Source organism: Ammospiza caudacuta, chromosome 27 (genome assembly GCF_027887145.1).
Source record: "Ammospiza caudacuta isolate bAmmCau1 chromosome 27, bAmmCau1.pri, whole genome shotgun sequence".
NCBI lineage: Eukaryota > Metazoa > Chordata > Aves > Passeriformes > Passerellidae > Ammospiza > Ammospiza caudacuta.
The window spans coordinates 7,115,213-7,137,726 of NC_080619.1; the positions used below are offsets into that span (position 1 = coordinate 7,115,213).

General features: G+C 67.9%; 3 protein-coding genes across 3 annotated transcripts; 2 read left to right on the top strand and 1 right to left on the bottom strand.

Moving 5' to 3' along the window:
- Nucleotides 1-2,194: 2,194 nt before the first annotated feature.
- Nucleotides 2,195-9,334, bottom strand: SP2 (Sp2 transcription factor). Its single transcript, XM_058820593.1, has 6 exons — nt 9,272-9,334; nt 7,158-8,138; nt 6,363-6,654; nt 4,676-4,850; nt 3,298-3,491; nt 2,195-2,395 (listed from the first exon to the last, which is right to left on the bottom strand). Exons 1-6 carry the CDS (start codon nt 9,332-9,334, stop codon nt 2,295-2,297), a joined length of 1,806 nt encoding a protein of 601 aa, XP_058676576.1. The 3' UTR covers nt 2,195-2,294.
- Nucleotides 9,335-10,692: 1,358 nt separating this feature from the next.
- LOC131568473 (collagen alpha-1(I) chain-like) lies at nt 10,693-18,247 on the top strand. Its single transcript, XM_058820553.1, has 7 exons — nt 10,693-10,741; nt 11,352-11,491; nt 12,115-12,293; nt 12,454-13,070; nt 14,881-15,291; nt 15,375-17,346; nt 17,971-18,247. The coding sequence occupies exons 1-7, from the start codon at nt 10,693-10,695 to the stop codon at nt 18,245-18,247; spliced, it is 3,645 nt and encodes a 1,214-aa protein (XP_058676536.1).
- A 254-nt stretch (nt 18,248-18,501) lies between these two features.
- On the top strand, nt 18,502-20,290 carry SP6 (Sp6 transcription factor). Its single transcript, XM_058820730.1, has one exon. It carries the CDS (start codon nt 18,508-18,510, stop codon nt 19,612-19,614), a length of 1,107 nt encoding a protein of 368 aa, XP_058676713.1. The 5' UTR covers nt 18,502-18,507; the 3' UTR covers nt 19,615-20,290.
- The last annotated feature ends 2,224 nt before the right edge of the window (nt 20,291-22,514 follow it).

Below are 22,514 nucleotides of genomic sequence, written 5' to 3' on the forward strand. Positions count from 1 at the left end.
GCGGGGACATCCAGGGGACAGCGGCGACAGCAGTTTGGGGATTTGGGACATTTGGGACATTCAGGGCTCGGGAGGCGGCGGCGAGGGGCTGGGACATGGTGGGGACAGGGATTTGGGGACATGGAGCACAGGGATGCGGGTACGGCGTGTTTGGGATGCTGCGACAAGGGACAGGGCATTTGGGGACGGGGATTCGGGGACAATCCCCCAGTCCCGAGCCAGCAGCTCACAGCAGGAGCTGAACCATTTCCTGCTAAAATTCCTCAATTTCCCACCAATTCCCCCAAATCCCATCAATTCCTCCAAACCCCATAAATTCCCCCAAATCCCACCAATTCCCCCAAATGCCATCAATTCCTCCAAATCCCATCAATTCCCCCAAAACCCCAAATCTCATCAATTCCTCCACATCCCACCCAAATCCCCCGAATCCCATCCATTGCCCAAACCCCACCCATTGCCCTAAATTTCATAAATTCCCCCAAACCCCACCAATTCCCCCCAAACTCCACCCATTCCCCCAAACCCCACCAATCCCCCAAAATGCCCCAAAATGCCCCAAATCGCCCCAAATCCCCCCAAATCCCCGGATCCGGGGATTTTGTTGAGCAGGGGAAGCTCCCGGGGGACCCAGGAACGCCCTGGGACGGGCACAGCACAAAAATAAACGGAATTTCTGTTTAATTTAAAGCTCCAAAGCAATAAATCTATGATACAATGTACACTGTACACGGGAGGGGGGCACACACGGGAATGGGGAAAAGGAAACAAAAAGGGAGGGGAAAAATAATAAAAAACTAAGGGAGGAAAAGGGGGTGAAAATAAAAAATAAGGAAGGGAAAATGGAGGAAAAATAAAAAAAAATATGAAGGGAAAAAGTGGGGGGAAAAAAAAATAAGGAATGGAAAACGGGAAAAAATAAGGAAGGGAAAAGGGGAAAAAGAAAAAATATGGAAGGGAAAAGGAGGAAAAAAAATAAGGAAGGGAAAAGGGGAAAATAAGAAATAAGGAAGGGAAAAGGGGGGAAAAGAAAAGGAAGGAAAAAGGGAAAAAGGAAGAAAAAAGGAAGGAAAAAGGGGTGAAAATAAAAAATAAGGAAGAAAAAAACGGGAAAAATAAAAAATAAGGAAGGAAAAAGGGAAAAAAATAAGGAAGGAAAAAGGGGGGAAAGGGAAGGAAAAAGGGGTGAAAATAAAAAAAAAGGGGAAAAATAAAAAATAAGGAAGGAAAAAGGGAAAAAAATAAGGAAGGAAAAAGGGGAGGAAAAAAGCAAAGAAAAAGGGGCAAAAATAAAAAATAAGGAAGAAAAAAGGGGAAAAAAGAAAAAAAAAAGGAAGGGAAAAGGAAAGAAAAAAAAAAGGGATGGAGTCCAAAACTTGCAAAAAAAAAAAAAAAACCAAAAAGGGGGAATTGCCAACGTTGCTCAGAAACAAAAATTGGGAGAGAGGAATTGGCCATGAGGGGGGACAAAGGGAGTTCTGGGGATTAAATAGATTAAAAAAGCACTCATGATCCACGGGGCGGGCGGGACGGGGCGTGTAAGGCAACGACCGATAGAAAACAGGGCTGTCCCAAAGGGGATATAGATATTTATAGCTATTTATAGACTTTAAATATAAAGTAGGAATGTGCTCTGGAGCCGCTCCAGGCTGCCCTGGGGCTCCTGCCCCACACCTGGGGGGGAAATGGGCGAAATGGGGGCTCCCCGTGGGGCTGGGGGGTCACAGGGGGGGCTCTGGGGGACCCCTAAACCTTCCTGGGTCACAGGGGGGGCTCTGGGGGACCCCTAAACCTGTGGGGGTCACAGCGAGGCTCTGGGGGACCCCCTAAACCTTCCTGGGTCACAGGGGGGGCTCTGAGGGACCCCTAAACCTTCCTGGGTCACAGGGGGGGCTCTGGGGGACCCCTAAACCTTCCTGGGTCACAGGGGGGGCTCTGGGGGACCCCTAAACCTGTGGGGGTCACAGGGGGGGCTCTGAGGGACCCCTAAACCTTCCTGGGTCACAGGGGGGGCTCTGGGGGACCCCTAAACCTTCCTGGGTCACAGGGGGGGCTCTGAGGGACCCCCTAAACCTTCCTGGGTCACAGGGGGGGCTCTGAGGGACCCCCTAAACCTTCCTGGGTCACAGGGGCACCCCCTGACCCCGTGGGCCCCCAGGGACGCCCCCAGCCCGGTTTCGGGGTGCTCAGCGCGGTCGGTGGGGCAGGGACGTCCCCAGGGTCCCTCTCTGGAGTGCTGTGGGCGGCCCCGGGCCGCGGGGCCGAGGGTTCGGGGTGCAGGGGGTGCCCCCGCCCTACAGGTTCTTGGTGACCAGGTGCGTCTTGTAGTGCTTGGTCAGGTGGTCGGAGCGCATGAAGCGTTTCTGGCACTGCGCGCACTCGAAGCGTTTGTCACCTGCGGGGACGGGGACACCGGGTCACGCCAGGGACCCCAGGACGTGGCCCCGTCACCAGAGACCCCCCCCAAAACCCTCCAGTGCCCCCCAGACCTGCCCGGGGTCATCCCGGGGGCTCTCAGGGTGGTGACACCCTAAGACACGTCCCCTTGACACCTCTGTCACCACAGACTGCCCCAAAATCCTCCAGAGCCCCCCAGACCTGCCCAGACCATCCCGGTGGCTCCCAAAGTGAACCTGGGGGTCCCCCAGCCCCGTTTGGGGGTGCTGCCCTGAGAACGGGGACACTCCAGGGATACCCCGGCCCCGTTTGGGGGTGCTGCTTTCGGAATGGGGACCCTCCAGGGATACCCCAGCCCTTTTGGGGGTTCTTGCCTGGGCACAGGTGACACCCCAGCCCCATTAGGGGCTCTGTCCCTGGCCCCATGTGCCCCTCAGGGTTGTGCAGACCTGTGTGGGGCGCTGCCCTGTGAACAGGTGACACCCCAGCCCCATTAGGGGTGGCTCCCCAGCCCCATACCCCCCCTCAGGAGCAGTGCAGACCTGTGTGGGGGTTCTGCCCCGGGCACAGGGACCCTGCAGGGACACCCCAGCCCTGTCAGGGATGGTTCCTTGGGCACAGGGGATACCCCAGCCCTGTCAGGGATGGTTCCTTGGGCACAGGGACCCTGCAGGGACACCCCAGCCCCATGGGGGATGGTTCCTTGGGCACAGGGGACAGCCCAGCCCCATTAGGGATGGTTCCTTGGGCACAGGGGATACCCCAGCCCTGTCAGGGATGGTTCCTTGGGCACAGGGACCCTGCAGGGACACCCCAGCCCCATTAGGGATGGTTCCTTGGGCACAGGGGACACCCCAGCCCCACGGGGACGGCTCCCCAGCCCCCGGGCGCGGTGCAGACCTGTGTGGGTGCGCGCGTGCCGCTGCAGCTCGTCGGAGCGCGTGAAGCGCTTGCCGCAGAACACCCAGTTGCACACGAAGGGCCGCTCGCCCGTGTGCAGCCGCACGTGCGCCCGCAGCAGCGACGTCTTGCGGAACGTGCGCCCGCACTCGGGGATGTGGCAGATGTGCTTCTTCTTACCGCCATCGCCCGGCCTGGGGACACGAGGGGACACGAGGGGACACGAGGGGACAGGAGACATCAGCACAGACAGGCGGGACAGGGACATAAAACGCCCCGGGTTAGACCCAGGACAGGCGGGGCCAGGGGACTGAGCTGCTCCGGGTTAGACCCGGGACAGGCGGGGCCAGGGGACTGAGCTGCTCCGGGTTAGACCCGGGACAGGCGGGGCCAGGGGACTGGGCTGCTCCGGGTTAGACCCGGGACAGGCGGGGCCAGGGGACTGAGCTGCTCCGGGTTAGACCCGGGACAGGCGGGGCCAGGGGACTGAGCTGCTCCGGGTTAGACCCGGGACAGGCGGGGCCAGGGGACTGGGCTGCTCCGGGTTAGACCCGGGACAGGCGGGGCCAGGGGACTGGGCTGCTCCGGGTTAGACCCGGGACGGGTGGATCCAAGCGAGAGGAGATGCTCCCGGGAGAGGTGGATCCAAGTGGGATGATCCGCTCCAGGTTAGCCCGGGACAGGCGGATCCAAGCGGGATGAGCTGCTCTGGGTTAGACCCGGGAGAGGAAGATCTAGAGGGATAAACCGCTCCAGATTAGCACTGGACAGGCAGAGCCAGAGGGATGAACTGCTCCGGGTTAGCCCGGGACAGGTGGAGCTGGGGGATGAGCCACACCCGGGACAGGCGGATCCAAGCAGGATGAACCGCTCCGGGTTAAACCCGAGAGAGGCAGATCCAAGTGGGATGAACCGCTCTGGGTTAGCCCGGGAGAGGCAGATCCAAGCAGGATGAACCGCTCCAGGTTATTCCGGGACAGGCAGATCCAGAGGGATGAACCACTCGGGTTAGACCCAGGACAGGCGGATCCAAGCGGGTGATGAACCACGCCCGGGACAGGAGGATCCGGGGGGACGAAGCACTCCAGATTATTCCAGGAAAGGTGGATCCGGATGGATGTACCACTCCAGGTTAAACCCGGGAGAGGTGGATCCAAGTGGGAGGAACCGCTCCAGATTAGCCCAGGAGAGGCAGATCCAGCGGGATGGACCACCCTGGGTTATTCAGGAGAGGCAGATCCAGCAGGATGAACCACCCTGGGTTAGCCCAGGAGAGGCAGATCCAGCGGGATGAAGCCTTCCCACGTTCAGAATTACTCTGGGAGAGGCGGACCCAGCGGGATGAGCCCTTCCCAGCGTCAGCACTTTCAGCACCCACCGCTTGTCGCCGTCCTTGCAGTTGGGGCAGGTGCAGGCCATCCTCCTCCTCTTCTCTCCGGGCTGCATGTCCCCGGACAGCGCCTGCTCCATCTGCAGCTGGATCTGCGTGGGGCTCAGCCCGCTGATGGTCACGTTGTTGCCGGACACGTTCTGCACCGTCAGCTGCTGCTGGCCTGGGGAAAGGGGAAAGGGAAAGGGGCAGTCAGGATCCATCCGCACCCTCCGGAGCGGGGAGCACCCCGAGTTCACCCCCACATGCAGCACAGCCCCCCTCTGCCACGTGCCTCTGCTGGTAAGTCCCCTTTTTCCTGAATATACTGTGCGGTTTTTCAAAGTTTTCAAAAAAAAAAAAAAAAAGTCGTTTCTCGACCCTTTTAGGGGGGCGGGGAGTAAAAAAAGGGCTCAAAAAGAGGAAACAAAAAAGAAACTTTGAAAAAACGTGCAATATATTGAGCAAAAAAACGGGACTTACCCCGCAGCCTAAGGGCCGCTCCAGGCTCGGGCGTGCCGGGCAGCCGCGACAGGGGCTGGAAAGAAGAACAGGGGTCAGCGTCAGCAAGCGGGGCTGGGGCTGGGACTGGGCTGGGATTGGGCTGGGATTGGGGTGGGATTGGGGTGGGATCGCTGCTCCCGGGGCAGCACCAGGAGCAGGAGGAGGAGGGGAAGAACGAGGGGGATCGGCAGGAGCAGAGCAGCAGGGAGGGAGGGAGAGCAGGCGGGGAAGCGCCAAGCGAGGGAAGGCAGCGCTGGGCACGGATGAGCTGAGCCCTGGCTCGGCTCGAGGGCAGCAGGTCCTGCCGGTCTCCTCCGTGTTAATTGGAACGGCTAATTAAACTCAGTGTCCCCCACAAAGGCAGTCCTGGCAGGACGGCACAGTGGGAAAGGGGTTGGGATTCCTGCTGACAGCGGTGAGGAGCAGCAGAGCCAGGGCTGGGGCACCGAGCAGGCAGGCAGCAGGGCTGGGCTGATCTCAGCGAGCAGATAAAGCTCCCCACAGAGATAAATCACCCTGCCCTCGGCTCTGGAGAAGGGCTTGGCCCTGCAGTGGGGACAGGGCGACTGCAGGGACGTGACACTCCTGGCACAGGGAGCAGCGGGGCCATGTCTGGATGGTTTGGGGAGATGCCCGAGTGAGGGGTTCATTCCCTGGAATGATCCCTGAGTGAGGGGTTCAGGTGATCCCTGAGTGAGGGGTCACAGCTGGAATGATCCCTGGAGTCAGGGGTTCATTCCCTGGAATGATCCCTGAGTGAGGGGTTCAGGTGATCCCTGAGTGAGGGGTTCATTCCCTGGAATGATCTCTGGAGTGAGGGGTTCAGGTGATCCCTGAGTGAGGGGCTCATTCCCTAGAATGATGCCTGAGTGAGGGGTTCAGGTGATCCCTGAGTGAGGGTTCACCCCTGGAATGATCCCTGAGTGAGGGGTCACCGCTGGAATGGTGATCCCTGAAGGTGGAGCTGGACAAACGGAGCTGGGTGTGCCAATGTGCCTCTCCTGGCTTTGGGAGCCTGGGAGAGCTCCTCGTTCCTCTGGAAGCTCAGGGAGCTGCCCACAGTCCCTGCTCCCCTGAGGGATCTGATTTAATCTGATCTGATCCATTGATAACCCATCCTAGGGGAGCTCAGGGAGCTGCCCCCTGCCCCATCCATCCCCACGGCCCCATCCATGGCAGCAGTGCCACCCACCTGCGCTGCTGGTGATGGTGACGGGCACGCCCTGCACCTGCACGCCGTTGATGTTGATGGTCTGCATGGCCTGTGCAGCTGCTGCCAGCTGTGCCGCGCTCAGGCTCAGGATGCCCCCGGCCGGGGCGATCTTGGGCAGCGGCCGCTCCTTGCGCGGGGCCGGCCTGCGGGCGCTGCCGGGGCCGGTACCGGGGCCGGGGCTGCCGCACGAACCGCCCGGCGGCACCGGGATGGACGAGGCCTCCTGCAGCAGCACCGACTGCAGCTCCCCAGAGGGGGTCTTGAAGTAAACCTGGGGGCAGGAGGGAACACGGGTGGGCTTTGTGGGGACGGGAATCGTGCAATGGTTTGGGCTGGGGGGGTTGTTGTGTTTTAATTTCCTTCTGCTGGAGCTGGGCTTGGACACTTCCAGGGCTGGGGAAATCATAGTTTTTCAGATAAATACAGCCCAGCTCCTCCCCACCCTCACTGGGAAGTGAATCCAGACCTTTGTAAGACCCCTGGAGAAAGGAGAAGGCTCCTGGGTTTTGTCCAAGGTGACACAAAGACACCAACCTGTCCCACCTCCCTTTGTGTCCCAGGAGGGTCATCCCAGCCCCAGCTATGGGACACTGAGCTCCTCCATATCCTACAAAAGAAGCTGGAGCTCCTAAATCCCTGCAGAGCGCATGGCTGCACTCCTAATCTCCACTCAGCAACGCCCAAACCGGGAATATCTCACAAACCCCTCATCTCCCAAAGCCGGGCTGAGAACCAGAAGGGAACACCACGGAGGGGGTCCCAGGGAGGCCGTACCTGTGTGGGGGTGGGCTCGGCCGCCTGGATCTGGAAGTTCTGGGAGGGTTTCTGGGGCACGGTGGGCAGCGTGGCCGAGGCCGCCTGCACCACGCGCAGCGCCTGCTGCGGGATCTGCACCACCTGCGGCTCCTGCTTGGGCTGCACCACCTGCAGCTGCTGCAGCACGGCGGGCTGCCCCGCGCCCGGGCTCTGCACGATCAGCAGGTTGCTGCCCGCCTGGATGATGTTCTCGGCCGTGGTCTCGATCAGCACCGTCTCCACCTGCTCGGCCACGGCCACGGCCGCGGGCTGCCCCGGGGACGGCGCCTTTTTCCGCGGCTTTTTGCCGCCTTTGGAGGGGCTGTCCGTGAGCAGCTGGGGCTGCCCGCCCGCCTCGGGGCCCACCAGGGCCGGGGGCAGGCTCAGGGTGACGTTGGCACCCGCGGGCAGTTTGACCACGCCGCCCGCTGCCGCCGCCTTCTGCGCCGGGGCCGGCTTGATGGGCACGGGCTTGTGCGAGGAGGAGGAGGAGGAGGAGGAGGAGGAGGAGGAGGGCGTGAGGATGGCCTGGCTGGTGCCCGGGATGATCTGGATCTGGTTAGGCTGCACCTGGATGGTCTGAGCGCCGCTGGGCTGCAGCTGTGGCACCGCCTGGTACTGGATGCTGGAGGAGGAGGAGGACGAGGAGGAGGAGGAGGAGGAGGAGGAGCGCGAGGCTTTGCCCAGCACGGCCGCGTTCTGGATGGCGAACACCAGCTGCCCGCCGGGGTAGGAGGCGCCCAGCTGGGAGCCCTGGATCTGGAAGAGGCTGCCCTTGGAGGACAGGATGCCGATGCCGCCCTTGGCAGCGCCCGGGGGCAGCGGGGCGGGTTTGATGGGCACCAGCTTGCGGGGCGCGGGCTGCGGGGGCGCCGGCGGTGCCGCGGCCGCCTCCACGGCGGGGGGACCGATCTTGCTGCATGTGGCTGCCAGCAGCGCCAGCGGGGAGGGCTGCGAGTCCTGGGGGCACAGAGAGGGGACAGTCAGCGCAGGAACGGCTAACGAGGCAGCCCTGATCGAGGGAGCTCGTTAATTACCCGTGCGGGGCGGGATCCCCGAATAACCGAGGCTGGGAAGGATTTTGGCACGGCCCGGTCCAGCCTGGGGACGCTGTGCCACCCCAGCACGGCACTGAGGGCCACGTCCCCGGGCGGCTCCTCCGCCTCTCTGGGCAGCCCATCCCAGTGCCAGTTTTTCTGTGAGGGAACTCCTGCCGATGTCCAGCACCCCAGCGCTTCCAGCAGTGCTGACGCTGAATATCCCATTCCTGTGTCCCTAAATCCTTTTAAATCCCATCCCTGTGTCCTTGAAACCATCCTAAAGCTTAAAACCATCCTAAAGCTTAAAACCACGCTTAAAACCATTCTTAAAACCATCCTAAAGCTTAAAACCATGCTTAAAGCCATCCTAAAGTTTAAAGCCACCCTTAAAGACATCCTAAAGCTTAAATCCATGCTTAAACCCATGCTGAAACCCATCCTAAAGCTTAAAACCATCCTTAAAGACATTCTAAAGCTTAAAGCCGTGCTTAAAGCCATCCTTAAAGCTTAAAACCATCCCAAAGCTGTGGATATCCTGGGAACTCCCTGGTATTTCCCCCTGGAACATCACAGGCAGCTCAAATCCCAAACCCAGCCTGAGATAAGGGCTGGGAACATCAGAGATGCTCGGGGAGGAGGAAGAACACCGGGATGGGGACATCCTGGCTGCCCCCCAGCAGGGCTGGGCTCACCTGGGCAGGGCTGGGCACACCTGAGAGGGGCAGGGCTCACCTGGGCAGGGCTGGGCACACCTGAGAGGGGCTGGGCACACCTGAGAGGGGCAGGGCTCACCTGAGAGAGGCAGGGCTCACCTGGGCAGGGCTGGGCACACCTGAGAGGGGCTGGGCTCACCTGAGAGGGGCAGGGCTCACCTGGGCAGGGCTGGGCACACCTGAGAGGGGCTGGGCTCACCTGAGAGGGGCTGGGCTCACCTGAGAGGGGCAGGGCTCACCTGGGCAGGGCTGGGCACACCTGAGAGGGGCTGGGCTCACCTGAGAGGGGCTGGGCTCACCTGAGAGAGGCAGGGCTCACCTGGGCAGGGGCAGGGCTCACCTGGGCGTTGGCGCTGGCGGGCTGCAGGTACTCGCTGGGGCTGACAGCAGCAGTGGCAGCCATGCTGGGCTGTCCCTCGAGCTGGGGGCACAGAGCAGGGGGGCATCAGCTCCTCAGGGATGTGCCTGGTGCCCCCCAGAGCCACCCCACCCCACACCGGGGGGCTGCCCCCCATGTGCCACCTTGCCCCTCTCCAGGGGTTGGCCTTTGGTTGGTTCCCAAGGGAACCCCAAGGAGCATTCCTGGATAAATCTGGGAATCATCCCGAATCCCACCAGGGAAATGAATCCCAAGGAAATTAGTCCCATAAGTAAAAGCAGCCCAAATCCCATCAGGGAAATTAATCCCATAAGAAAATTTGGGAACCAACCCGAATCCCATCAGGGCAATTTGGGAATCACCCCGAATCCCACCAGAGGAATGAATCCCATAAGGAATTTTGGGGACCCCCCGAGCATCCCGGGACCCCCGAGCATCCCCGGGACCCCCGGGCGGGGATGGGCCACGACCCCCGAGGGCCCCCCCGGGCTCCCCCCGGAGCTCCCCCGGTCCCCCCGGGCGGTCCCGGGGGAGGCGGGTCCCAAAGGCCGGGCCCGCCCCCGACCGGGCCCCGCTGCCGGAAGCGCCGCCCGCCCGCCGGGCGCTGGGGGAGGGCGGCTCGGGGCGGCCGCGGGCCCCTCCCCGCCCCGGCGGCCCCGCAGCGGCCGCGGCCCGGCCCCGCTCCCCCCGCACTGACCGGCCGGGGGCGGCGGCGGCTCCGACCCGCTCACGGCGCCATCTTCCTCCGCCGGGCACCGCCCTGCTGCGCCCGCCCACAGAGGGGGTTTGAGCCAATCGCCGCCCGGCTGCTTTGCGAGCTGGCCAATGGGGGTTGAAATGGTGGAGCGGCGACCAATCGGCGGAGGGGGAAGGGTTGATGGGCAGCTGCGCCGAGCAGTAAGGCGCGTGATGGAGGGATGGCTCCGCCAATGGGCGCGGAGCTCTGAGGTGACGGACGGCAGCGGAGAACCAATGGCAGGGAAGATTTTTGATTGACAGCACAGACAGCCAATGGGAGCAAGCCCAGCCAGTGGCCATCCGCTGTTTGATTGACAGACCTTCAAGGGGGCGGAGTACCTCTTGGGCGTGACCCGCCCAAAATATGCCTTGTGATTGGTCATAATAATTTGATTGACAGATTGATGAATCAATGGAAGGCGCGAGGCGGACGAGATGCGCTTGCGATTGGTGGAGGGGGGAGCACGGGCAGCCGAAGCCGGATGACGTCACGGGGTCCCCCGGCGGGTGGGGAGTCCCGGGGATCCCCCTCGCCCCCCCATCAAAGCGGGCACAGAGGGGATCCCGGGGTCCCAGTGAGGGGGGGCCGGGGGGTCCCGGGGGTCCCGGGCAGGGGATCGGGGGAACCCGGGGGGGCCGGGGCGATGGCGCCCCCGAGGGACTCCAACCCCCGCTTAGAGGGGGCACAGCGGGGTTCGGGGGGGTCCCTGCAGAACTTGGTGGGCCCGCTCAGCGGGATGGGGGTCCCCAACCCCGCACAACAATCGGGGTGGGGGGGAGGATTCAGGGTCCCGGAGGGGATCGGGGTTCCCTGAGACGATGGGGGTCCCCATTCCCCTTGCAGGGATCCGGGGGTTCAGGGAGCTTTGAGGGTTTGGGGGTGTTCAAGGCGCTAGAAGGGATGGGGGTCCTCAATCCCCTTTTAAATTTTGGGGGTTCTTGGGGGTGCTTGGAGAGCTTTGGGGTGTTCAGGCTGCCAGAAGGGCCAGGGGTCCCCGATCCCCTGCAGAATTTGGGGTCCCCAAAAGCGAAGGGGATCCCCAACCCCTCCCAAAACCCGGGATGTGCTCAGTGTCCCGCAGGGGTCACCCCCACCACCCCATCACCCCATTTTGGGGGTCTCTCACCCTCCCGGGGTCCCCTCGGCGCTGCCGGCGCTGCCGCCCGGGGGTGCCCGGGGGTTCCCGGGGGTGCCCAGCTGGCTCCAGCCCCCACGGGCCCGGCAGCTCCGGCTGGAGCCAAATAATTGCCCGGTGCTTTGTTGTGCCGTGTCTGTGGCCGTGGGGCCTCCATTTGTGGGCAGCAGCCGCGGCCAGCGCCGCCCTCCCCGCCCTCATCCCGCCCGCCCCGCTCCGCTTACTCACCGACCCCCGGCCCGAACCCTCCCGGTACCCCGGCCCGGCCCCGAACCCTCCCGGGTACCCCGGCCCCGAACCCTCCCGGGTACCCCCAGCCCCAAAACCCTCCCGGGTACCCCGGCCCCAAAACCCTCCCGGGTACCCCGGCCCCAAAACCCTCCCGGGTACCCCGGCCCCGAACCCTCCCGGGTACCCCGGCCCCAAAACCCTCCCGGGTACCCCGGCCCCGAACCCTCCCGGGTACCCCGGCCCCGAACCCTCCCGGGTACCCCGGCCCCGAACTCTCCCGGGTACCCCGGCCCGGCCCCGGGGACAGTGCGGGGGCCGGGTTGGGTCTCTGTGCTGGGGACATGTGTCCCTGTCCCTGTCCCCTGTCCCTGTCCCCGTCCCTGTCCCGCTGTCCCCTGTCCCTGTCCCCACTGTCGCTGTCCCAGCTGTCCCCATGTCCCCTGTCCCCGCTGTCCCCCCGTGTCCCTGTCCCCATCCCCATATCCCTGTCCCCGTCCTGTGCCCATTCTTGTCCCCATCGCTGTCCCCCTCTGTCCCCTGTCCCGCTGTCCCCCCGTGTCCCTGTCCCCGTCCCGCTCTCTGCCCCGTTCCGTTCCGGTTTCCCGGGCCGTGGGTGACAGCGGGCCCGCTCGGGCGCACATACGGCAGCGAGATTAGCACGGCGCTAATTAAAGCTCAATTAAAGCTCCTCGCGTTCAGGGCCGCTCCGAGCCCCAGCCCCGTCCCGGCGCTCCAGTCCCGACAGCGCCCGCTGAGGAAACGCCGCCCGCGGGCACGCGCTGCGGGCAGGGCAACCCCGTCGCGATAATCGCGATAGAGATCTCTGCACGGGCTGGCAGCCGGCCCTGGCCTCGGGCAGCGGGGGGGCAGCGCCAACTGTGCCAGCCAGTGCCAGGTGTGCCAATCGTGCCAGGTGTGCCAACTGTGTCGGCCGTGACGGCTGTGCCAGGTGTGCCAACTGTGCGACCGTGCCAGGTGTGCCGGTCGTGCTAGGTGTGCCAGCTGTGCCAGGTGTGTCAGCTGTGCCAACCGTGCCAGATGTGCCAGCTGTGCCCCGGGCACCGCGCACGGGGGTGTCCTGGCGGGTGTTGGGGCACCCCCGTGGGGACCGTGGCGCCCCCGTGGGGACCGTGGCGCCCCCGTGGTGCCCGTGCCCCCCAGTGCCACCCCCGTCCCTCGCTCCCTCCCTGGCACTGTCCCCACGCGCCACCCGCGCAGTCCCGGTGCCCCCCGGGCTCGGCCGCTCCAGCGCCACCCCCGCGTCCGCCCCCGGGCCCGTCTGGGCCCCCCCGAGCCGCGGGCGGGACCCGGCAGCTCCGCCCGGGCCCGTCTGCGCCCCGCGGGCACCCCCGGGCCGGGCCCGAGGCACCGGGCGGCCCAGACGGCGCGGCCCCGCGGCACCGGGCCCGGCACCGGGAGAGGCACCGGGCAAGGGGGGACACGCGGGGACGGGCTGGAGACAGGGACGGGCTTGGGGACAGGGACGGGCGGCACAGCCCCCCCGGCACCCCGAGTGCGGACGCGGCACCAAGCAAGGGGAAGGGAGCGTGGGGACAGGCTGGGGACAGGGACGGGCTCGGAGCCACGGTGTGACACCCTGGGACAGCCCTGGGACACCATTGGGACACAGGGACGGGGACGGGCTCGGAGCCACGGTGTGACACCCTGGGACAGCCCTGGGACAGCCCTGGGACACAGGGACGGGGACGGGCTCGGAGCCACGGTGTGACACCCCCGGGACAGTCCTGGGACACCATTGGGACACAGGGACGGGGACGGGCTCGGAGCCACGGTGTGACACCCCCGGGACAGTCCTGGGACAGCCCTGGGACAGCCGGACAGGGATGAGTTCGGAGCTGTGCTGGGACACCCCTGGGACACCCCTGCCACACCCGCAGCGACACCCCCAGCCCTGTCCCCCTCCCTGTCACCCACCGAGGGCCGTGTCCCCCCCGTGCCGGGCTCCGGGAACACCCCGAGTTCCCGCTGCAGTTTTGGGGGAACCCCGACCCCTCCTGTTCCCCCTTTTCTCCCCCCCCCCCGCTGCCGGATCACTCGGAGGGATTGGCGGCATTTGCCTCTTGCCTTATAATTTATGCAAATGAGCTGTAATTAGCAGTAATTTCAAGGCACGGCTCGGGGTTGCAGACACTCGGATCTCCCCTGGGCTGCGCCGTGATTCCCTGCCCTGGGTGGTCCCAGCTCTGCCTGGGGGGGCTCCAGGAGCCCCCAGACCCCAAATGCTGCTGTCCCCAGTGCCCCCAGTGCCCCCCAGTCGCCTCCTCCTGGTCCCAGACCCATCCCAGCAGGATCTCAGCCCATGATCTGATTTTGGCGCGGGTCCTGAGCGTCCCAGGGGGGTTTTGGGGCGCGGTGCTGTGGGATGAGGGGGTCCTGGCACTCCCAGACCCCCGTCCGTGTCCCCTCGTGTCCCCCACATCCTCCCACCCTGCAGCCCCTTCCTGGAGCGGGAATGGCCGGGACTGGGACGGGGATGGGAAAGGGAATGGGAATGGGGTTTGGGATGGGGACTGGGGACGGGAATTGGGATGGGAATGGGAATGGGGTTTGGGATGGGGACTGGGGACGGGAATTGGGATGGGAATGGGAATGGGGTTTGGGATGGGGACTGGGGACGGGAATTGGGATGGGAATGGGAATGGGGTTTGGGATGGGAACTGGGGACGGGAATTGGGATTGGGATGGGAATTGGGGACGGGAATTGGGATTGGGATGGGAATTGGGATTGGGATGGGAATGGGAATGGGGTTTGGGATGGGGACTGGGGACGGGAATTGGGATGGGAATGGGAATTGGGATTGGGATGGGAATGGGGTTTGGGATGGGAATTGGGGACAGGAATTGGGATTGGGATGGGAATGGGGTTTGGGATGGGAATTGGGGACGGGAATTGGGATAGGGATTGGGATTGGAATTGGGGACGGCAATGGTGTTTGGGAAAGGGATTGGGACGGGAAATGGGATTGGGATGGGAAACGGGGAGGGGGACTGGGGTTGGGATGGGAATTTGGATTGGAATGGAACACAGTGGGACCCTGGGGTTGGGGTGCGCCCCGATCCCCCCAGATGTGCCCTGCAGAGCCCCGTGTGTGTGTTCACCTCCATTTCTGCACAGCCAGAAACCCAAAGGCGGCTTGTCCTGCCCCTTCCCACCCTGGGGTTCCCATTGCAGGATCACCCTTCCCATCCCGCTGTCCCCATCCTGTTGTCCCCATCCCGGTGTCCCCATCCCGGTGTCCCCATCCCCATCCCTGTGCCCCCATCCCGGTGTCCCCATCCCGGTGTCCCCATCCGTCTGCCCCCATTCCCGGTGTCCGGTCCCCTCCGCCGCTGCCGCTCTCGGCGCACCGGGCAGCCGCGTTTCGTTGGCATTGGCGGCGGCGGCGGCGGCGGGCCGCTCCGTGCCGGGATGATGAAAACCGGCCGAGCTTTCCCCGGGGCCAGGGCGGAGCTCGCTGCTCCCTCCCCGGGCCGGGCCGGGCCGGGCTCCCCGGGCTCTCCGGGGCTCCCACGCGCCGGCCGCGATCGCGGCGCTGCCCGCCCGGCCCGGCTCCGCCGCCGCCTTTTCCCGTGGCACTGGGGGCTCCGGGACACCCCCCCCCGTGCCCACCGGGGTCCCCGGGGGCTGCGGGGCCGCCGGGCGGGCGCAGCGCTGGAAATGGGGACACGACGCGCCGGTGATTAAGTGGCTCCAGCGGGCGCGGTGTTGTCACCCGGCGGCGCGCGGGGTTTGTCCCTGCCGCAGCCTCGGGGGGGACACGGCAGACAGGGCTGGGACACCCGGGCCGAGCCGGGACAGGCGCAGCCAGAACCTCCGGGGCGGCTCTGGGTCACCCCAAACCCACCGGGGTCACGGTGGGCCCTGCGTCCCCCTCCCTCCCGCCAGCCGTGACCCCGCAATTGTCCCCTGTGTCCCCCCCGTCCCACTGGTGCCGCAGAACCGAGGGGCAATGGGGGCGCTGAGCCCCCCGGGAGGACAGGCGACATCCCCGCGGGCAGGAGCAGGTGCCCACCCCTGTGCGCCGCCCCCGCGTGTCACCCCTCGATGGGGGACACGTCCGGGGGTCCCGGGGGGTGGCAGCAGGACAGGGCGGCCACCTGCGCGTCCCCAACAGGGGAGGGGGTGCCTGGAGGGGGTGGGGACACGAGGGGCGCCCGGGGGTCCCCGGGGGTGGCGGAGGAGGCGGCCAGGGCCGCGGGAGGAGGGAGGGAGGCGGTTGTTGCTTTCTTCTTTAATTACCCCCCTGTTTGCGGTGTCTGCTGCGAACTTCCCGTCCCCTCCCTCCGCTTTCATCCGCCGGATCCTGAGACCGGAGCCGGCTCCTGTCAAGCGCCGGGGCCGCGGCTCTGCCTCCAAGGGTTAAAATCACCGGGCCGGGGGTGGAGCTGGGCGGGGGGGCGGAGGGAAAGCCGGCGGCCGGGCTGGGACCCGGCCATTCCTGCTCGCCCGGCCCAGTGGGTGCCCGGTGCCTGCGGAGCCGCGCGGGTCCCTCGGCGCCCCTCGGGAAGCAGCGCCCGCGCCCATGAGGACGGAGCCGCCGGGCCCTCGCCGCCGCCGCTAGAGCCGTACGTACCCCCGGTGCCCCCGCACGGTGCCGGGCACGGGGCTGCCCTGAGCGCTCCGGTCCCTGCGGGTCCCCGCTGCCCACCGAGCCCCGCGTTCCGTCCCCTCGCTCCAAGCCCCAGCGCGACCCCCGCCCCGCGGCTCCCCGGTGCCTCCGAGACCCCTCCGGCGCTCCCGAGTCCTGCGGGGGCTGCCCAGGCTGGAGCCCCCCGCCCGCGCCGCCGCCGGAGCGGCGCCGTTCCCCTCCCGAAACCCCCCCGGGGGCTCCGCCGCGGCTCGGGGGGGACGGTCCCGATGCCACAGCGTCCCCCCGGCCCCCGGGCATCGCCCCCAAAGCCGCGGCATCCCCGAGCCCGCCCCGCCGCCGCCCCCGTTCGCCCCGTCGGGGCTCCCGGTGCTGGGGGCAGCGGCGCCCGGGCGGCCCCGCCGCGGGGCGAGGCACCGGCCGAGCTGGAGACGGGGCCGCGCCGCCCGTGCCCAGCCCGGGCCGTGACTCACGGGACGCTTCAGCCGCCGCTGCCTCAGTTTCCCTGCGGTGAAATGGCCAGCGCGTCGCTGAGCCCCGCCAGGGAGGGAGGGAGGGAGGGAGGACGCTGCGGGCCCCTGGGGATTTTTGTCATCGTTCCCGGATGGAAAATTGTCCTGGGAGGCTCCGTGCCCGGCCCGAGCGGGGGGGTTCTCCCGGCGCTCCCCCAGCCCGGTCCCGGCCCTTTCCCGGTTTGGGGCTGGGGTGGGGGTCGGTGGGACCCCCGAGCCGGGGGCATCGCTGGGATCGGGGTGTCCCAGGAGAGCCCCGCGCTGGATCCCACGGGGTGGGAGCGGGCCCGGAGCGCCCGGAGGGTCGCTGCCCTCCCGTGCGGGTGCGGGGGCTGGGGGATATCCCCAGATCTGGGGGTCCCGGAGGCCCGTGAGGGGCTGGCACCGAGACGCTTTGTGTGCGTGCCCCCAATTGGGAGCAGGGTCTGGGGGCTCAGGACCCCCGAGCACGGTGTGCGTGGGGGTGATGGAGCCGGCCGTGCCAGCCCCTCCCGAGCCCACTCGTGTCCCCGGGAGCCAGGGACGGTCCCGGGGCTGGCGTGGGCACAGCTGAGCCCCCCGGGGCAGCAGGACCCCAAAACCCGCTCAGCTGCCCGGGGGGCTCATCCTGCCACCAGCTCCAGGCTGAACCCCACCTGTGTGGGCAGCGCAGGTACAGGTGGGGCCCTCAGGGGCATTTTGGGACCCCCCGAAACTCCCACCCCGACCTTTGGGGTCCCCCTGCCTGCCCGGGTGACGCTGGCGGGGCAGAACGGGGTCCCCACGCGGCTGAGGGGTCTCCAGCACTGTGGGGAGCCCGGAATCCCAGCGTGGGCTTCGGGGGGCGCCGGGGGTCCCATCGGGGGACCCCCCTGCCCAAATCTCCCAGCACCCCCCAGGCGTGTCCCTGAGGGTCTGTCCTTGTCCCCGAGCGTCTGTCCCTGTCCCCAAGGGTCTGTCGCTGTCCCCAGGGGTCTGTCCCTGTCCCCAAGGGTCTGTCCCTGTCCCCAGGGGTCTGTCCTTGTCCTGAAGGGTCTGTCCCTGTCCCCAGGGGTCTGTCCCTGTCCCCAAGGGTCTGACCCTGTCCAGTGCAGACCCTGGGGGTGGCCGGGGCAGGGGGAAGGTGGCGAGAGCGGCCGGTGGGAGGGGGTGCAGGGACGGGGGGGTCCCGGCGCCGCCGCTGGGAACCGGGGGGCGGGAGCCGGTGGCGGCAGGTGGATTTCGACACCGGGGTGGGGCCCGTCCCCAGCCCCGTGGGGTTTGCGCGGCTCCCGCTGAGTCACGGCCGCCCTGCTGGAGGCTGCGGCCGCCCGGGGGTCCGGGGGTGCCCCGGGGGTGCCCCGGGGTGCGGGGGGAGCCGGCCCGACCCGGCTTCAAAGCTTTGCCGGGGGCTGGGCCCGGGGCTGCGCTGCCTCAGCCCGCTGCCAGCCAGCCCGGGGGTGCAGCCCCCCCAGAAGGGCCCGAGGGCTCCGGCTGGGCCCGGCCGTGGGGCGGGAGCGAGGGGGGCGAGGCTTCCCCAGCCCGGCTGGGACGCGGCACAGACAGGCTGGCCTCGGGGTGCCGCGTCCCCCTGGGGGTGCCGTGTCCCCGCCGGGGGTCTGGGGGTGCCACCTTGGCCCCCTTGGGGACCCGGGCAGTGTTGGGGACACAGCTGGGGAGGCGATCCGGCAGTGTTGGAGGTTCCCTCGCAGTTCGGAGTCAGGCACCGACCCCTCCGGGCTGCAGACGTGACCGAGCGGCACCGGGGGCTGGCACAGGGGGCGGGGACGGTGTGAGGGTGCCCCCCCCCCCGGCCGGTGCCACCATCCCGGTGTCACAGCGGTGTCGCAGAGCGGCACGAGACCTGGCTGGGGGCTCAGCGCCTCCCAAGCCGCGGTGCCGGTGCGGGCGGGGACGGGGGGCGCGGAGCTGCGCCCCCTCCTCCTCTCACAGCTCCTCTCCCCTCCCCCGGGCCCCGCTCGGCCCCGCAGGTCCGTGCGCGCCGCCCCGCGATGCTGACGGCGGTCTGCGGCTCCCTGGGATCGCAGCCCTCGGACGCGCCCCGCGCCTCCCCGACGCACCTGGACCTGCAGCCGCTGCAGCCCTTCCAGCAGCACGGCCCCGCCGCCCCGGGCGCCCCCGACTTCGCCTCGCCGCTGCCGCCGCCCGAGCTGCCGCTGCCGGGGCCCGAGGACGCCGCGTTCGCCGCCGCCGCCGCCGCCTACGAGCCCCATGGCCCGCCGAGGTTAGAGCTGCCCCCCGAGGGCCCCGCCGCGCCCGCAGCCTACGCCAAGCTGCTGCCGGCCGCCCCGGACATGGCGCACCCCTACGAGCCCTGGTTTCGGCCGCCGCACCCCGGAGCGCCCGGCGAGGAGGGCGGCGGCGTCAACTGGTGGGAGCTGCACGCCGGGGCCGGCTGGATGGAGCTGCCGCCGGGGCAGGGCGCGGGGCTGGCCGTGCCCGCGCCGCCCGGGCTGCCCGCGGCGCTCGGCGGCTACGGCGGGGCCGAGCACCAGCTGTGCGCGCCCCCCGCGCACCTGCTGCCCCCGCCCGCGCAGCACCTGCTGCCCGGCGAGGCCGCCAAGGCGCTCGAGGGGCCCCCGGAGCCGCGCGGCGCGGAGGGCGAGGCCGGGGCGCGGCCCAAGGGGGCCCGGCGGGCCGTGCCCCGGGGCGGGGGGCAGGCGGCGTGCCGCTGCCCCAACTGCCAGGAGGCCGAGAGGGGCGGCCCGTGCCCCGAGGGCGCCAAGCGCAAGCACCTGCACAACTGCCACATCCCGGGCTGCGGCAAGGCCTACGCCAAGACCTCGCACCTGAAGGCGCACCTGCGCTGGCACAGCGGCGACCGGCCCTTCGTGTGCAACTGGCTCTTCTGCGGCAAGCGCTTCACCCGCTCCGACGAGCTGCAGCGGCACCTCCAGACCCACACGGGCGCCAAGAAATTCTCCTGCCCCGTCTGCGGCCGCGTCTTCATGCGCAGCGACCACCTGGGCAAGCACATGAAGACGCACGACGGCGGCAAGGACGGGCCCGAGCCCGAGGGCAAAGGCGCCGGGGACGCGGCGGCCGCCAAGGGAGGCAAGAGGGAGCCCGAGGGGGGCCCGGCCGCCACCACAAACTGAGCGGCTGAGCCCCGGGGCCGGGGGAGCCCTCGGGGCCGCTCTCCGGAGGGGCCGGGGCGGGGACGGGCGCAGGGCTGGCTCCTTGTGCCGGCGAGCCCCGGGACGGCCCCGGCGTGGGGAGCGCCGCAGCCGGAGCTGCCCCGCGGCGGTTTCACTTGTCCCGCTGCCGCTCTCCCGCCCCGCTGCTCCCTCCCTCCCTCCCTCCTCCCCCCGCACTCGTCCTCCCCCGGCTTCCCAAATCTTTCTTTCGGGAGGCCGCTGGCAGGCGCGGGGCTGTTTGGGAGGAACATCAACGGGAGCCGACGGAGCGGGAGCTGCCCGGGCACGTCCGGCCCGAAGGGGAGGAAGGAGAAGGAGAAAGGGAGACAGGAGAGCAGAGGAGGAGCCCGGGAGCCTCCGCTCGGGGGGCGCGGCCGCAGCCCCCCGGGCCCTCCCCACGCTCCCCTCCGAGCTGCGGCTCCCACCCGGGCCAGCCCCGCTCTCCCGTCGCCCACGAGCGACACGGGGGGATCGGGGACATCCCCCTGCCCCGGCCGGGGCCGCAGAGCCGGCGGGGGTCCCCCACCCTCGGAGCCCCGCTTTGCTCGTGCGGCTCGAGGGTGCGAAACCCATTTTCGGCCCGAAGCGCGGCTAAAATGGGGAAAAAGGGAAGCAAAGCAAGAATCGCTGCGGGAGCGCGGCCGTGGGGAGCTCGGGGGGCTGCGGGGGCCGCGGCGGGCGGCGGCCCCAGCGCGCACCTGCAGCGTTCCCACACCCACCCAGCCAGCGCGGCCCCGGGCGGGAAGCACCGGCGCGGCCGCGGGCCCGGGAGAGCCGGGGCGGCCGCATTCCTCCGGCCTGGCACGGCCGCGCCGCCCGCCCGCGACCCCCGCCCCGCCCCGCCCCTCCCTGCGGGCGGGCGCCCCCGCCCGGGCCGGCTGCCCGCGCCCCCCGTGTCCCCCTGGGGTCCGCGGCCACCCCCGAGTCCCCCCGGGCCCCTCGGGACCCCGTGTCCCCCCGTGCATGCTGCCTGTCCCCGCGGCCCCGTAGCCGTCCCCCCGGGACCCCGCAATTCCAGGGAGTTCTGCCTGGCCCCTGCATGCTGCCCGTGCCCCCGGGGACCCCCGAGCTGCCCCTTCCCTCCCGGGGACCCCGTAGTTTCCCTGCCCTGGGGTCGCCCCCCGTCCCCGGGCAGCCCGTACCTGTCCCTCACCCCTGGCTGGGGGTCCGTGATTCTCGGTTTTTGGATCTTTTGGGGTCTCACACCCCGGTTTTGGCAGAAGCCCTCGGACGCAGAAGGAAAAGCTGGAGCGGGGCCTGGGGAGGGGGTTTGGGGGGGATTGGGGTTCTCTGGCTGCTCAGGGCACCCGGGGGTCCCCCCGGCGCTGCCCCCCGGCCAACAGCAGTGGGAACCAGTTGGGAATCTGGGGAGGGGGGGATCTGGGGGGCGCCGAGCCCCGGTCCGGCCCCTCCTGCGGTTCTGGGGGGGCTGCCCGGGCTCGGAGCACCCCGAGGTCGGGCGGGGGAAGGGGTAGAGGTGAAGTCGAGTGGGGTCCGTGCCCAGAGGGCGCCCCGAGGCCTTCGGTTTTGAGTGTTTTATTATTAATTATTAATTATTATTGATATTATTAATTATTAATTATTAATTATTATTATTTTATTAAGGTGAAGCCAGGCTTTGCCGCTCGGGCAGAGTGGATGTCCCCGGCCGGAGCTGGGGCCATGGGCTGTGCGGATGGGGAGGGCTCGGGCCCCTCCGAGGGTCCCCATGGCTGTGCCCATGGCTGTCCCCATGGCTGTCCCCTCGCTGTCCCCATGGCTGTCCCCATGGCTGTCCCCATGGCTGTCCCCATGGCTGTCCCCTCGCTGTCCCCATGGCTGTGCCCCTCGCTGTCCCCATCGCTGTCCCCTCGCTGTCCCCGTCCCCAGGGGCGATGAGGGGCTGGCGCAGCCCCCCCGTGCCCCGGGGCTGGGACCCCCAGCACGAGGTGAAGTCTCGCTGGGGAGGGGTCTCGGGACGCGCCCCCAGCCCCAGCCCGGCCGCCGCTGTCCCCCCCGGGCGACCCGGGCTGTCCCAGCTCTCCAAGGACGTCCCCGACTCCGGAATTTGCCTTTTCCAGCACAAAATTCCCCCTCGGGGTCCCCCAGGTGGGATCTCACCTCCCAAAGGGACCCCGGGGGGGGGCTCGGGACCCTCCCAATGTCCCTCAGAACGGCACCAAGGGGGCCTCAGCGGCTCCAGCCGCACCTGGGGGGGCTCCAGATTGTGGGGGGCTGCACCGGGGGCACCGCACGGCCCGGGACTCGGGGTTCAGCCTCAGCGAGCTGATCCAGCCCGGGGGGCTGCGAGGGGGGGACCGGGTGAGCTCAGCCCCCCCAGGTGAGCTGTGCCCCCACCTCTCAGGTGTGCTCAGCCCCCCAGGTGTGCTCAGCCCCCGCAGCCCCGGGGCTCTGCCTGCCGCGATGGGGCAATGAAGGCTGTAAAACCGGGTGGGGAGGGACGGCGGCCGGGAAACCAGTCCAGCCTGCTGCGGCGTGGGGATCCCGGCCCCGCGCCCCGAACCGCCGCGTCCCCCGCCCGCCCCCGGGGCAGGGAGGCACCGGCGGGCCCCGGGCTGGGGGCGGCCCCGGGGGATGGAGCCCCCGGCCCGGCCAGGGGAGCGTTTGTGCTGTGAAGAGGCTGCGGGGCTGCGGGGTTTGGGTTTTGTACTGCAATAAACGCCGCGTGTTTTCCACGCTCCGGCTCTCCGGCTCCATCCCTGCCCGAGGACGCGGGGGTCCGAGACCCCGACCCCAAATCAGCCCTGTCAAATGGTTCAGGGCTTCAGAAACTCGACCCCAAATGGGCCCTGCCGAGGGGCTCAGGGGTCCGGAACCCCGACCCCAAACCATCCTCACCAAGGCACCCAGGGGTCCATCAT

Excerpts from the sequence above, each read along its gene's own strand:
- SP6 (XM_058820730.1), top strand. The coding sequence starts at position 18,508 with ATGCTGACGGCGGTCTGCGGCTCCCTGGGATCGCAGCCCTCGGACGCG.
- SP2 (XM_058820593.1), bottom strand. The coding sequence starts at position 9,334 with ATGGCTGCCACTGCTGCTGTCAGCCCCAGCGAGTACCTGCAGCCCGCC. Across the intron at positions 8,139-9,271 it reads CCGCCAGCGCCAACGCCCAG|GACTCGCAGCCCTCCCCGCT; the intron begins GTGAGCCCTGCC and ends CTGTGCCCCCAG. Across the intron at positions 4,851-6,362 it reads CACCATCACCAGCAGCGCAG|GCCAGCAGCAGCTGACGGTG; the intron begins GTGGGTGGCACT and ends CCCTTTCCCCAG.
- LOC131568473 (XM_058820553.1), top strand. The coding sequence starts at position 10,693 with ATGGCGCCCCCGAGGGACTCCAACCCCCGCTTAGAGGGGGCACAGCGG. Across the intron at positions 15,292-15,374 it reads CCAAACCCACCGGGGTCACG|AACCGAGGGGCAATGGGGGC; the intron begins GTGGGCCCTGCG and ends CTGGTGCCGCAG. Across the intron at positions 17,347-17,970 it reads GGGGAGCCCGGAATCCCAGC|AAGGGCCCGAGGGCTCCGGC; the intron begins GTGGGCTTCGGG and ends CAGCCCCCCCAG.